Source organism: Sinohyriopsis cumingii, chromosome 18, assembly GCF_028554795.1.
Source record: "Sinohyriopsis cumingii isolate HCF-2022 chromosome 18, ASM2855479v2, whole genome shotgun sequence".
In the NCBI taxonomy this organism is placed as follows: Eukaryota; Metazoa; Mollusca; class Bivalvia; order Unionida; family Unionidae; genus Sinohyriopsis; species Sinohyriopsis cumingii.
This window is the reverse complement of record NC_142978.1, coordinates 64,049,474-64,064,891: the sequence shown is the minus strand read 5'-3', so window position 1 is coordinate 64,064,891 and position 15,418 is coordinate 64,049,474. Positions and strand designations below refer to the sequence as shown.

At 35.7% G+C, this 15,418-nt stretch overlaps 1 protein-coding gene across 2 annotated transcripts in view; it reads left to right on the top strand.

The window, feature by feature from the left end:
• Positions 1-15,418, top strand: part of LOC149776792 (uncharacterized) — a 74,296-nt gene that overhangs the window by 9,613 nt on the left and 49,265 nt on the right. For both annotated transcript variants that reach the window (XM_089941482.1, XM_089941481.1), the window contains exons 5-6: positions 4,627-4,726; positions 12,790-14,771. In XM_089941482.1, the coding sequence (XP_089797608.1) occupies positions 4,627-4,726; positions 12,790-14,771 (2,082 nt within the window). The remainder of the gene's footprint in view (positions 1-4,626; positions 4,727-12,789; positions 14,772-15,418) is intronic.

Genomic DNA, 15,418 nt, shown 5'->3' with positions numbered 1-15,418 from the left:
ATTGCCAATCCAGCTCTCCAAAATAAGAAGAAACAAAATGATCAAGTCTTTGATTGGTTTTAGCAACAAGAGGTCATTTGCTTGCCTACATGAAAGTCAAGTAAGAGTGGTCTTTCCATGAGTAGAAGAACTGGTGCAGTGTACTAATTCCTCTTGAGCCAGGTCAGCATGCTGTTATTTGGGCAAATACCAATCCACTTTGTGTCATTACATCGGTTTAACAAATCCCAGTGTTTGTTTTTCTATTTTTTTAAATTTTATTACAGCCTTACTCTATCTTCATTATAGATGAATACCACCATGTCGGCTAATTCTGCGCAATGATGCGTCATTTCTGTAAACATTGGATCAGATGTTATTTTGGGTCAAAAATCCATTTTGTATCAAGAAAGAGCGATCATACTTTAATTAAGAAAAGTCATATTCATAAAGTGTACCAAAATATCCCACATTCCGACTTGATATGCAAAAAAAATTTGATTTCTAAATATCAACATGAAGACCCACTCCATGACCTTCTTGAACCTGTAACCCAGAAAATCCTATTTACTATGTCATGTATCTTTTAGAATCTTACAAATAAATACATTATTTAAAATATGGAAGTAGATACCTTTAAAAAAATCTGCATCTTAATCCAAGTTTCCAATTTTGCAAGTTGTCCCACACGTACAAAATCATCTGTTACCCAATGTGTCAGCTTGTCTCTAGAACGAGATTCTCAAGAAATTTACTGGCATATGATCTGTTTCTTTAGTAATTTTACCCCATAAGCAGGACATTGTAAACACATTACATCCTGTTCATTGTTGTTTCTCTTCCACATAATAACTTATTTGCAGGTTCTTGGCTTCATTCGATGTCCCTGACACTTTGCTTTGCCAGCTCAGTTGTTACTGCCTTCACAGGAGGCTTCCACGCCATGCCACATTCCATATATCAAACATGATTATTCTCCTTTAAAAAGCAGAATTCTGCTTTTCTTCTGACTTGAATTAGATTTTTCTTGATATAGTCCATTTTTTTATATCATCTCTGATCCAGGTTTTTAAAAACTATCTGTCTGGTCCTATTCTGCTTCTGCAACAATGCTTGTAAAGCATTTGTTCCATATATTAGTTAACATGTGACTCCTGTAAAGAGTATTCTGATTGGTCAAAAAAATTAAAATTCATCCAATGAATCTTCATCTAATGGAAACTGATGGCAGTGGAAAAAAGAAGCATGCTTGCAAAACATGGCATCCTGAGTTGTTGAAAGAGACCATGACACAAAAAGTTTAGATAAAGGTTTAAAAAACGTGTGAAATGGGAAGGACTGGAGCGAAAAGTTGACAGAAATTTTGTAAGAAAACTGAACACTAGATGACTGGCATTTGTGACGTCAGCGAGAAATATCTGAATTACGGTCAATGCGGTTGGAAGAGTTTGGAACAGCACCTAGAAAAGAAGCTGCATTTGGGAAAATTGAAGCTCAGGAGGCTTCTGGATGAAGTGCAGTTAATTACTATAAGAAGAAAGATTTCTTGCATGAGAGAACAGATGTAACCCTCTGTCAGAATATGTCGCCAATACAAGCACCAACTTGAAAGGAAAAGGGCTCTCATTGGGAAGGAAAAGAAACAATTGCACAAAAAAGTCAGTGGTGACAAAAAAGAAGGTTAAAGAAATCTTTTCCAAAGTCGAAAAAAGAGCTTGACTGGCATATCAACAGGTTGTGTCCAGTGGAGAAAAAGACAAGTGAATGTATGGGATTATTTGTATATAGTTCATGTCATTGGGTGTTTATTTTAAGGATTTGTTATGAAAAGAGAGAATTATAATATATTTACTGCAAAAAATGACTTGATTATGATATGAACACTGACATGTATATGAAATGACTTCAGCGTAAGTAGTAATGGAGAACAAATTCATGTAACAATAAATATTGTGAAATTATTGAAGTTAGGTTGAACATTTATGGTAAGTTTATTAGTTTTTCAATTGATTATTTTGGTTTATTTTATGATCATAAGTTGCACTAGAAGCAGTTCTTTTATGAAAGTAGTATGCATTAAAGGCCCCCTTGACCCCTGGATTATGGGTGCTTCCCCTTGAGACCCCATTGGGGGAGGACCCCCTCCCCACCTTTAAACATTTTCAGCTTTTTGTTATTGGAAGACCTGAATCATGCCTGATATATGAAAGACACACCCTTTCAACGACAATGTTTCTTTCAAAATATGATGTCCAGACCCAGCCTTCCATAAACTCAATGATCATGATGCAGGGAGGATTTTGCTATATTAATTAGGGTTGCCTGGTGGCCCCAATCTCCACTGACAGCCCCAGATATATTTTTCAATATGCCTTTTGAAAGTGAGAAAAGTTTGCTGGCCAGAACTATTTGCCTCAATCCAATCAAATCTGTAATAGATCTGTACCATAATATTACATAAAGTTACATATTAACTTAGCATTGCATTTATGTTCATTTAATCATAATAAACAAGTGCCTAAGCTGGACCTTTAATATTGGAAGAAATTACCTCCCAACCTAGAATAGGGTGTAGATGGCGAAAGCAGGGAGAAGCAAGTGCAGAAAGTTTAAAATATTCACTTGAAATTAATGATTCTGCGTACTTTCATTTCATGAACTCCATAGATAGCAGTGTAATTTTGTGAATTTATGATCATCAAATCAGCACCAAATTGACACAATTTCTTTTCTTTTCTTTTTACCTTCCTCCTTAAGGTTAAATGGACATGAAAGACAATGTTTTATTTTGATCATGTCCGCTCCAGTGGCCTAGTGGTTAGAGCATTCATATCGGATATGGTAGGTTGTGGGTTTGATCCCCGACCGAGTCATACCAAAGACTTACAAAAATGATACTAACAGCTGCCTCGCTTGGCGCTCAGCATTAAGAGGTTAGTGTTAGGACAGGTCAGCCTGGTGTCAGGATAATGTGACAGGGTGGGACATTATGCTACATGTCTGTGGCATGATGCCCCAGTGCTAGACATCACTATAAACTGTCACACTGCAGATATTGTAGCGATATGTCTGAAAAATTGTTAAAAGTTACGTTAAAAATCTAAATCACACACACACACACTCTTTGATCATTAATGCATTGTGCTGAAGCAAAGTGGTTTGGGGTAATGTCATGAAATTCATGCAAGGCAAATAGAATTTCATCTTTTGGACCTATGTAGGTGAAATAACACACTGTAAGGTGACTGTTTTGTCCAAATAGCCCCCTGGTTGTGGTTCCTGTAAGTATTTGGATTGCAGTGTCTAAAAGCTGACAAGAGCAGACAACTTTCCCTTTTTGTAATGACATATATATAATCCTATATTAATTGTTTTTGTCTCTGTTTGGATAGTTGAATGTATGTATTGGTAATGGTAAGTATACACATTTTGTACTTTTAATTACCAAAATAAGAGTCCTGGACTCTTGGTTGTAAACTCCTAGCGATATATCTGTATTGGAGTCATTTCATGCAGGGCTTGTGTACACAACATGGCCATTCAAACAAGAGACATAGTGAACATTAGTTTTAGTTTGGAAAGGCAGGTTTGTGAGATTGTGGATGTTATCTTAACATTATGATTGGGCAAGTAGTATTGAAATGCAGATTAAAAGGTGTTTTTTTCCCTTCAAAGTTGATAAAATTTAAGCATCTCAGCCAAATAGTTTTTAAGAACTTTAGATGATTCAATAATAGAGAAACTTAACATCTTGTCCAGGCAAATATCCCATTTATTTCCTTGTAAAATTCAGTGTGATGTACTTACCATGTTGAATTGTTCAATGTGAATGATTTCTTGGTGTAAATGTTTAAAGTAGTCGGTCCTAATGCTGTGTTCCCATTAGTGGTAGTCATAATAGCCATTGGCTAGTGGTAGTCAGAATAGCCATTGGCTACTAGTATTCCTGGATAATTAATGTTCTTTGCCTGTATTGAAAAGAGACGTGAGTTGCAATTACTAACAATATCTAGAAAAATTATCAATGTAGATTTGGTTAATGCTGGAAAACTCTTTAATGGGAACCTATTTAATGTTCTAAAAAGGTCTAATGGCAGATTTCTAATAGTGACAAGTATATCTGGACATTATTTTCAGTTTTCAAGTTTAGCTTTGTCACATTATTCTTTGTCCTCATTTTTACCATTCTAGCTACCATCTTTAGATTTTGTCAAATTATTGTTGTGCTAATATACTCCTGCTGTGTAAGTCTCCTTCCTTGACAGTAAAAAGGAGTACATATTGCAGCATGCATGCCTACTTGGGAGAGTTGTTCTAGAATTTAGGGATGAAAGAATGGGAGAATTTCTGTGTGCAAGAGATTAAAGAAGTAAACAAAGGTTGGTTTTATAAATGTGATGTACAGTTTTCTCACATTTTGGATGATTCTTTGGCACAATTTCTGTTAGAAATTTGTTTGAATCCTACAATCACACATCCAGAAATAAACCGTGGACAAGCATTCTCTTTGTACTTCTTGATTTTCTAATGAACATGCTTCATGTTCAGCAAATTTTCCTGTACTGATTGGCAAAACATTTTGCATCGCTATGTAGATTGACAGGTTTTATTACTGGAGAATCCAGATGTTAAATCCTTTACTTTCAGGTCCTCTTCACTTCTTCCAAAGCAGCCAGACAGTGTGTGGATAAGCTGAATAGTACCTCCAAGATGGGGAACATCATAACTGTCTTCATAGACACTTTGGGTAAGATAAATCGAAGATCATGCTTGTTAGCTCGACTTGTCATGTACCAGGAGGGATGGCCTGTTGTCCATTGGTCCATTAGCATATGTGATGGCCTGTTGTCCATTTGGTCAATTATCATATGGGATGGCCTGTTGTCCATTTGATCCATTATCATATGGGATGGCCTGTTGTCCATTTGTTCTATTAACATATGGGATGGCCTGTTGTCCATTTGGTCCATGAGCATATGGGATGCCTGTTGTCCATTTGGTCCATTAGCATATGGGATGGCCTGTTGTCCATTTGGTCCATTAGCACATATTATGTTTGCTGTTCATAAATTGGGGCCCCGAGTCGTCTAAAGCGCTCTCCGTTATGGATCACTGCCATCTCACCTCTGTCTGTGTGGGTTTGAATCTCAGATTCGGCTAATGTATGTGAGAAAGCTTGACAGTAGCTTCTCGTGGGTTGGGGGTTCTTTCCGGGGTTTTCCCAGGTTCTTTCTCCACCACTAATACTGGCCGTCATGCATAGCCTATCGTGTGCTGAAAAATGGCGTTAAACCCTACAACATCAACAACAGAAACTGTTCATAAATTAATTAATGGATTACCATGACATTTTCACACAGATTTATCTAGGTTCTGTTTGGTCATAAAAAATGTTATTGCTACTCATGAATGTATGATCATAGTTGCATTGGATTTTCACTAAAAGAGTTCTTATGGTCTCTAGTTCTTTTTAAATGAAAATGGTGGCAATCTGACATCCAATATGGTTGCTACAACAGCTGTCTTGGAAATCATAATATCACTGGTCCTTCTAAATGGAAAAGCATCTTGATATAGGGCTTTCACCAGAAGACCTTTTATGAACTCTAGTTGGTCTGAAATGAAAATAGTGTAGATCTGACATACAATATGGCCACAGTCTTGAAATTCTTTTTCAACTGCTACTCCTTGTGAATGGTTGGCCATGCATGAGGACATCACCAAGGGACTTATTATGATAACTAATTGACCCTGAATGAAATGGTACCAATCTTGTATCTGGTATTGCTACTCCTCCTGAATGGATGGCTATAATGACGTTTTTTTTAAAATTGTTTTCTTTAAGCAAAGCTTTAACCAGTACAGTATATCTTGACTTGTCGATATCTCACATGTCATGTCGTTACACCTGCTTCAAAGTCAAGGTCTCACCAGGGATAATGTAAGTTAGTGGCCTGTTTCCTTATATGGGTTGTCACTTTTTTAACCCCCATTAATAGATCAAAGTTTACCATGGTCACACCTTATACAATTGTATAATCCCTAGGTCAAGAGTCGGTGTCTTTAGTAAGGAAAAGGTTGTGAAACTGTCTTTTTTATGATGCTTGTGGTACTTTAAAAAAAGTTTTGTATGATTATTTCAGAGCATAAATACAGAATGTTGCACAACAAATCAACCCTGTGGTGTGCAATATGTATGTTACTGTAAGAAATTTTTCATAGGCACCGTAATATTAGAGGTTCGATAACATTATCTCTAGGTCCACATCCCCCCCCCCCCATGTTATAAATTGATGGATTGGTCATATTCATATGGATTGTTTTGGAATCAAATTAAAAACAATGTAAATTGGAAACACAAATAAATATCCGACTTGGTTCATATTGCTGGTATTCCAATATAATAAATATAAATACTGCATAGACACATGCATGCCATTTTAAATAGGTTGAAAGAAACATCTTAAAGGTTAAACTTTTTAAGCTTGGGATTAATTTGACTGATTTTTAGCTTACTGACCTTAGGCGAGTCCAAGTGGGGTTTCAGTCATAGTCAGTGATAGAGCATCCAGCAGTCATCAAACCATCTGGGCATGGTTTGATATTGTTACAACTCCTTTGTTACTCATAAGGGAGGTAGGACAAATATTGTACAGTATTTGACATGATACATACATATGTATTCTCCCCCCAAGAAACATGCTGGTTCTACTTTTAAACTTTTGACCTCGGTTTCTATTTATAACAAATGTATGGCTTAGTTAGGAGAGAACAGACTGGTTTTTTAACTTGCAGTCTTTGCTCACAGATTCTTTGTTTAAATTCATAACTGGTACAGAACCAGTCTGTAGGTATCTGGCGCTAAAAGTCAAGTCAGATTTATTCTAGTTGATGCGCGTGTTAGAGCAAAAATGTTTTTCAGATACACAGGAAAAGACTAAAAATCGATTCAGAGATGAATACATGAATTACACAATACAGCATTCCATTCTAGAGCAGCTTCACACCTCTTGCAGGCTGTTTGGAAAAGATTTTAATATTGGTCATGGTGGTAAAACAAAGAAACCTTGAATTAGCTCATTTTTACTAACTCCAATATCTTTTACAGCAGAACTAAATTGTGGACACACGTTTTATAAATGCAGAGGCGTTATGTACCAAGTTCTTAATAGAACACGGACTACCCCTAGCTGTAGAAGACTATATTGGTCCTTTGAACAAATGGATGTTTCCTGACTCCAAAATTGCAGAAAATATGAATGTGCAAGAACAAAACCATTTAATATTGTTAGGTGTTTAGCAGAAGATACTTCACTTAAAATTGTAGAAGCCATGAAAATTGGTTCATTTAGTATTGCAACAGACAGGAGTAGTGATTATGATGACAAAAAGTTGTACCCAGTCTGTGTAAGAGACTTTGACAGTGAAAAGGGCAAAGTCAGAGTGCTCTTCTTTCATTACCAGAATTAATAGTAGATTACACTGGAGAAAACATTTTTTTATTTGCTTGATAATGCTTTGAGTAAATATAAGTTGGCAGAACTGTTTGGGGTTTTCAGCTGATACTGCATCAGTGATGACTGAAATTCATAAAGGAGTTGCATTCTTTATTTTGAAACATTGTTGATATCAGGTTGTCTCTCTCATATGATGCACCATGCTGCTGATAAATTAGAAGGAGAACTCCTGAAGTATCAAGTTGGCACTCTATCTGACCATGTACTTCATGCGGACAGAATTGATTGTTTTCATCTTATTTTCCAGCTAAAAGACCCAATAACTGGAAGATATAGATTTCCTCTTCTTTGTCAGGTTATGAAAGGAATATTGGTTCTTTACCATTCTAATGCTGACCATGAGAGATTGTTTAGTATTGTTAACAGAAGTAAACTGAATTCAGATCCAGGCTCTGTAAACCAGCACCTAGTGGTCTACTGGTGTGCAAAACATTCATAGTCTCAGCTGGTACAAAGTGTTTTGAAATGCAGTATGAGAGTCTGTTAAGCTCAAAGTGTTATATATGAAAACTTGAAGCAGTAATTGCTGTTAAAAGTCCAGAGGGATAAAAAAATCATTTTGTACATATGCTCATTGAATCTTTATCATTTTATATGTGGATTACTCTTTTTCTGCTCGGACTACTCTTTTTGTCCATTTGGATTATACTTTTTCCTTGACAGGGGTTGGCATGTATGTAGAGAGCATTCTATAGTAAAAGTCACACAGGTCATGTAAGCATTCAACACCAAGTATTTCAGTAATGGGTGTAATTTTTTATAATTTGATTCTACTTACCTTTAAGTGGCTAAGTATTTGCTTCATTTCAATTCCTTTGGAAGGTCTTTATTTAGATGCCTGAGAAGTGCATACCAGAAAATCAATGTTAAAGTATGTAGACATTTTTGGACAAAATGAACCTAAAGGTGTGTGATCCAGTACAATTCAGAAAGCTATGCATATTAATAAACGTATTCATACTACCCTATATTGTGACATTTCCACTAAAAATTGCCCTTTTCTTAACCCATATTTAGCACATGGTCACTATTGTGAAAAACCATAGAGATCTATAATTTTCATCTGGAAGTTTCTTGAGGACAGTTATGGTGTGAGGTATTCAGTAATCAGGATTGAACAGACATTGGTTAGAGAAAATTAGTGTTAAAATTTGAAAGAACAATTTATATTAAATTTAAAATGAGTAAATATGCATACATGACATGTGTGACTCGTACTGTAGCATGAATTTGTTTTAGGTATGATGGGATTTTATTATTTTGATTGCATCCTTGCATCAGTATTTTCAAATTTTTCACTGATGATCTTCCATGGAATGTGCTTGCTCTGATTAAAATAGAAAAAAGCTTCAAACACCTTATTTTAAAAATGTGCTGCAGAGAAATTTACCAACTTTGATAGAAAGCATTCATGCACAATGGTATTATAAATTTGTTTAAAAGATGCCAATCCATACTAAAATACGGTTGATATTACAGAAATTAGACACATTTTTAAATGACTTCTTACAAAGTACTGAACATACTTTTAGCAAATTTGACAGGAAGCATTCTGGCACTGAAGGCCTTTAAGTTATATACAAATGATGCCAATCTGTTTTTAATATGGATATCACAATAATTAGCAAGATCTAAAAATAGAAATCGGGTGATCTTGTATCTGAATGGCTCTATGTCTTACCACTCAGGAAGCCCTATTTCTGATCTGATTTTGATGAAATTCAGGTTTATATTATCAAGATCTTGGATGCAGTCCATGCATATTAATCAGTTAATCTTGCATGAAATTGGCTGACCATATTGCCACTCTGGAGACCATACTTTTTGTTTAATTTTGATCAGACTTGGAATATATGCTTATATCATCAAGATCTTGGGCCGATTTAGTAATAATTGAGATCCATGCGTACTAATTAGGTGATCTTTTGTTTGACTGGCTGTCCTTGTTGCCACTCCTGAGGGTTCAGTATGGCATATATGCTTATATCAAAAAGATCTTGAACAAGTTTGATGATGAGTGACATGTATGCATATTATATGGGTAATCTTGCATCTGATTGGCTGAACTTACTGTCACTTATGCTGCTATAATTCTAATCCAATTTTGGCTTTATTTTAAATCCTCAAGATCTGTAATGCTTTTATTACAAGCAAGTACACTTTTCCACACAGCTCACATGGCCATGAGGTCAAGTAAGTTTATGGTATGGTCCCTCATGCATTATCTGCCAAAGTTTGCTTTTTTAAACTTACTGAAAAGTATCAGACTGATTTATACTGGCATAAATAGCCATTCTGACAATTTTTAACCAGATTTGATGTATACTGGCATGAATAGCCATTCTGACTGATTTTAACCAAATTTTACATATATTGGCATGAATAGCCATTCTGACTGATTTTAACCAAATTTGATGTATACTGGCATGAATAGCCATTCTGACTGATTTTGACAACCAAATTTGATGTATACTGGCATGAATAGCCATTCTGACTGATTTTAACAACCAAATTTGACATATACTGGCATGAATAGCCTTCTGTTTTTGTACAATTGATGCTAATCTATCACAACCAAAACTTAACATTTAAAAAACAATTTTAATTTTTAAAAAAATTAAAGTGGCTGAATAAAATTTGACCAATTTTGATATGGTTTGTCTCTTAAAGGCTTTTCTATTTATGTTGAGTGAGGCCATATTTGATGGCAGATTGACATTGTTTGTGCAAATTTAAAAGACCATTATGCCATATTTTCTGTAAATTTGGTCAAATTTTGTTGAGCAGTTTGTAATAAGTTGTTTAATGTTTTTTTTAGCTTCCCTTCCATATGCCTCATCTGTGTGTATGTCATCAAAATCTTGAATGAGTTAGATAATCAGTGAGATCTATATCAGATAATTAGATGATCTTGCCTCAGATTAGTTAACGTTGTTAACCATTCTGGAGGGTATATTTCTGATGTATTTTTTATCAAAATTTTAATATATATTCTTATTAATTTTTCTGACAAATTGAATAATGAGTGACAACCATGCATACTGTTGAGGTGATCTTGCATTGAATTGACCAAGCATGTAATCACTGTACAGGCCATATTTGTAAGTGCACTGGAATATATGTTTATATCATTAATATCTCTGACAAATTTGATGAGTAAGAGCCATTTATACTAATGTGGTTATCTTATATCTCAAACTAATAAGAATATCTTGTAACTGATTGGCTGAACTTAATGCCATTCTGAAAGCAAAAAGCCTTATCCAGTTTTGGCTTATATCAAAATCTATACCATCTTCTGTTATGAGCAAGATATTAATGAGGTGATCTTGCCTGTGATCTTACCATCTGAGAGACTGTATTTATGACCCAAGTTTAATCAGATTTGGTAAATAGACTAATATTGTAAACATGTTATACGATTTTTATTATTTCTTCGGCCTATACATATATATTTTAGGTGGTCTTGCATCTAATATGGAGATTCTTTCATCACTCTGGAGACTGTATTTGTAGATGGAATTTAATCAGACTTGGAAAACAGGCCTTTGCCATCAAGCTCTTGGTTGAATATGATTATGATTGAAATTCATGCATATCATTTGATGTGAACTTCTGTCAGATTGGCTGAGCTTGTTGGCAATTTGGCAACTATATGTCTCATCAGATTTTGGACTGACTTGTTATAGTATATATTATATTGATCTTGTACATGTTTGATAATGAGCAAGATTTATGCATATTAATGAGGTAACCACATGACTGAACTTTTACTATTAAAAAACAAACAAATTACATTTGGAGATACAATGCATGTGATTGACTGTGTTTGTTACCTCAGTAGATCTAAAGACCATGATTCTCATACAGTTTCTTTAATCTTTGTAAAAGGGTTTATATCATCATGAGCTTGGATAAATTTGATTAAGACTGCGTATTAATAATGCCATTATGTTCAGAACATATTTGTATAAGGATATAGTTAAACAGGTAAAATCAACATGATATCAAGTTTGGAAGATAATTGACTAGTTTGTGTTCTTACAGTACTACAGAGGCTTGCTTAGTGAAATGGTCAACTGTATCTTGTTCAGTTGTTCTTGCAGTTGGATGTTTGGGAAATATCAGTCAGTTGAGTGCTTTCAGACCCACTTGGAGCACCTGTTTTATTTTCCCTCCATTTTATGATGACATCATACATATTTTCTTAATTGAGTGGGAAAATTGAGACATTGCAGGTAAAGTATGATGCAAATTTCATGCATGTTTTTCATTGTTAATATTTATGTTTGATAAAGTATTTATAAAGTTAAATATATCTCCTTTGATTTTGGAAAGTTGTTACTTAATATTATGGTGTTTTTTTTCCCATTAATTTGATTTAACAGTTCACCCTTCTTCTGAATTATGCCAAGCTTGTGCTGTACCCTTGGTGTCAACAGCATTGTTCATATTCAGTTTAATAATTAGTTTTATTTACCTGCAATTTCTGGTAGCTTTTGAGCATCATATTGTTGTCTCATTTAATATATTTCTTGCATCGTTCTGAGCTACCCTGGGAGAAATCAGATCCCAGACACCTGCTTTTTTCCCCCCATAAAATGACTTTCTTACTGTTCGTTAACCCTTGAATTCCAGGCAAATCTCATGCTGTAGAGATGATATGTTTTGGAACTATTTCAGAGTGTAACTTGCATTATTATGATTATTTTTAACCACGATTGGAAAATGCAGGTAGCAATGACCTACTTTTCTTACAATAACGAATTTGATTCAAGTTTAACCCCAGTTTATAAGCGTGGTGTTACTAGCACATATACAGCTGTATGTATGTTTTGCTATGGAACTTGTTCATGGTGTTTCTTGCATCAGTTTAAACCACCTGAGGTGCAAGTTGGTCACAATGAGCAACTTTTCTTAAATTAGTTGCTTTATGATTTATGGATTAATTCCACTGTACAAGTTTAGTCCTTATGGAAAATCTCAAGCTGTAGACATGGTATTTACATTGAATTTGGTGAGGGTTTCCATTGCAACATTGTTCCCCTCCACCAGTGGAAGTAGATTACAGTGACTTACTTATCATATGCTAATTACTTTATTGGATGTATATGTAGTTTATTTCCAGTGTCAAATGCCAACATACTGGTAAGTTTGGTGGTTGATCCCTTGGACAGTTCTTTTTGACCTAGGCTGTTTAAAGTTATTCACTGCAAAAGATTTATGACAGTTTTAAACCAGATATACTTAGTATGGAATAGATTATTTTAAGTGCTTGTACTTTATTTGATAGGGAAAGAGAGACAGCGGCTAATCGATGAAGTTTTGGAAGGAAAGCCCAAAATGCCAAGGCCTCCCTCTCCTTCTTTTGATCCACGTGGGAGGAGTTTGTCATTTGCCAGCACTAGTTCCAGTTTTGACTTGGGTGCTAACAACACATCAGCGGAGTTTGAAATGGATGCATATGACCCTGAAGCCTATGAACCAGCAATGAATGAATTAGATTTTACAAAACAGGAAAATACTTTGTTTCCACCGCATAACTTTGGTCAGACTCCTTCAGATTACACTGAAAGTGGCTATTTTAGTGGCACACCCGTATCTGAAACCTTTGGACAAAATCAGCATCAGAACAATAGTAATCAGTTTGATATGAGCTATAATAACAGGGGAAAATTCCAGTTTGGCTCTTCGACTCACCAAATTGGGCGAAATCAGACTCCAAATCATCCACCAGGAACCCCTGGAAGTTTTAATCCTTTAACACCATCACCTTTTAGCAGTAGTGGAAACCTGACACCACAAACCTCCCAGCCTCCACCTCTGCCACCAGAGACACAAGATCACACACCGTCCTTTTTCCGACCCTCCGATGGACGTGACAGGGATCGATTGGGCAGGAACAGAAATGAGGAGAGAGATAACAGTAGATATAGGGATAGAGATTGGAAATCCAGAAATTCAGATTGGAATAGGAATAGAGATTATCAGCGAGGCAATAGCCATGATTCAGGGTGGAATAAACAGAGGGATTCAGAATGGAGGAGGTCACAGGATTCTGATTCTAATCGATCCTACAGTCAGGATTGTGGTTATGAAAGAGGGGACAGGAATCGACACAAAGATAAGGACAAGTTCAGAACTAGCAGAGATTGGGAGAGGGGAGACCGAAATAGGGACAGGGAGAAAGAAAAGGAAAGAGATATGGATAGAGAGTTAGGTAGGCCCAGAGAAAAACAAGAAAAGATTCAAACCAGGGACAAAATCTTGGATGTAGAGAAGAGTAAGAAGGAGAAACCACCCACCCCATTGTCAACTGATGATGAACCACGGAGCATGAGTTTGGAATCCAGAATTCAGAGCTTATTACAGGGCTCAGGATTAGTGGAAGATCTAGGGAGCCCCCCAGTTTCCAAACCAGCCAAACATGAGCCTAAAGTATCCCCACCTCCAATAAAACGTCAGACGAGTCATCCTTCATCAATACCCTCTCTTCCCTCAGATAGTGATGAGGATTCACGCAAGTCCACAGGCACTCCAGGCTACAATATGAAGACTATGCACATCAAGGCTGAGCCCCAAATTCCTGATAATTTTCATCCAACTCCAATTTATGGTAGCGTTGCTCAAGATAGGGCATATCAGACTAACTCTTCAGGCAATTTCCAGATGGAACCGACCAATAATTTTGACTTTGGCAGGAATTCTGTACACACATGGCCTGCCCAAAATGAGATACAGAACTTACAGTCATCCATTGGACAGGAAGATGAAGATGATCATATGAGTTTAGACTCAACAGGAAGTGGTGTGGAGGAAACTACAATTGAAGTTAATCCCCCTATGGGACCGATGGGAAATATGTCTGATTCTAGACTGATGAATGTTTCCAACCATTTTGGCAATCAATGGCAGCAGCCCACCCCACAAAATGCTTTTCTGAATAACTATCAGAACCAAATGAGCCAGGGAAATAATGTCAACAATTTTAGTAATTTCCTGGGAAGTAGTTTTAACCAAAATTTTTGTGATCAATATAGTAACTTTATCGCTAACCAAAGCTTAGGTAGCAGTGCTAATTTTCAGCAGGGTATTAGTAATGTCCAGCAACAAGGGGAGACTGATCCTTACTGTGGAACATTTGTGTCTGTGCTTGATAACTTTGTGAAAGAGCTCAAGCATATCATTCATAGGGACCTATGTAAGAAAATGGTTGAGAATTCAGCATTCAAGACTTACGAAGGATGGTGGGATAGTGAAGAACACAGGACAAAGGTAACAAAATTAATTTCAGTAAAATCTATGTTGGGCTTGACACCATGCCAAGGAATTACAGGGCTTGAATTTTACATTATATGTTTGTAAGACATATGTACTAGCAGGTTTCAGAATGCACTTTGTGTTTTTATTATTTCCTCTTTAGAGGTTGGCTTGGATTGATGGAACAGTGAAACTGGTTCTTACCAAAAAAATATTTCATAAAATGTATCTCTTTCAGACAAAATAAGATCATCCATTTGCATCGTGGAAACTTAAAAGCCTGTTAGCTGTAATTCCAGATCATGCATGCCAAAAAAACAAACTAGTCAGGAAGTCTACTAAAATAATAAAATTTACTAGTCCTTGGGATATTAGACTAATGCTAAGATCATTTGTTATTACCGGGATATTACAAAAATTATAATTAGCCAGGAAGACTAATATAATAGTAAAATTTAAATTACTAGTCCTTTGCATATTTGACTACTAGTAAAGTTTTTTGTTAATACATGGATACATGTTGAAATTATAGCTAGCCAGGAATACTTCTACACAACACAATTGACTAGTCCTTGGCATATTGGACTGCTGCTAAAATTATTATTACTTGGATAAATGCTGAAATTATAACTAGCCAGGAGGACTACTAAAGTAAAAAAATT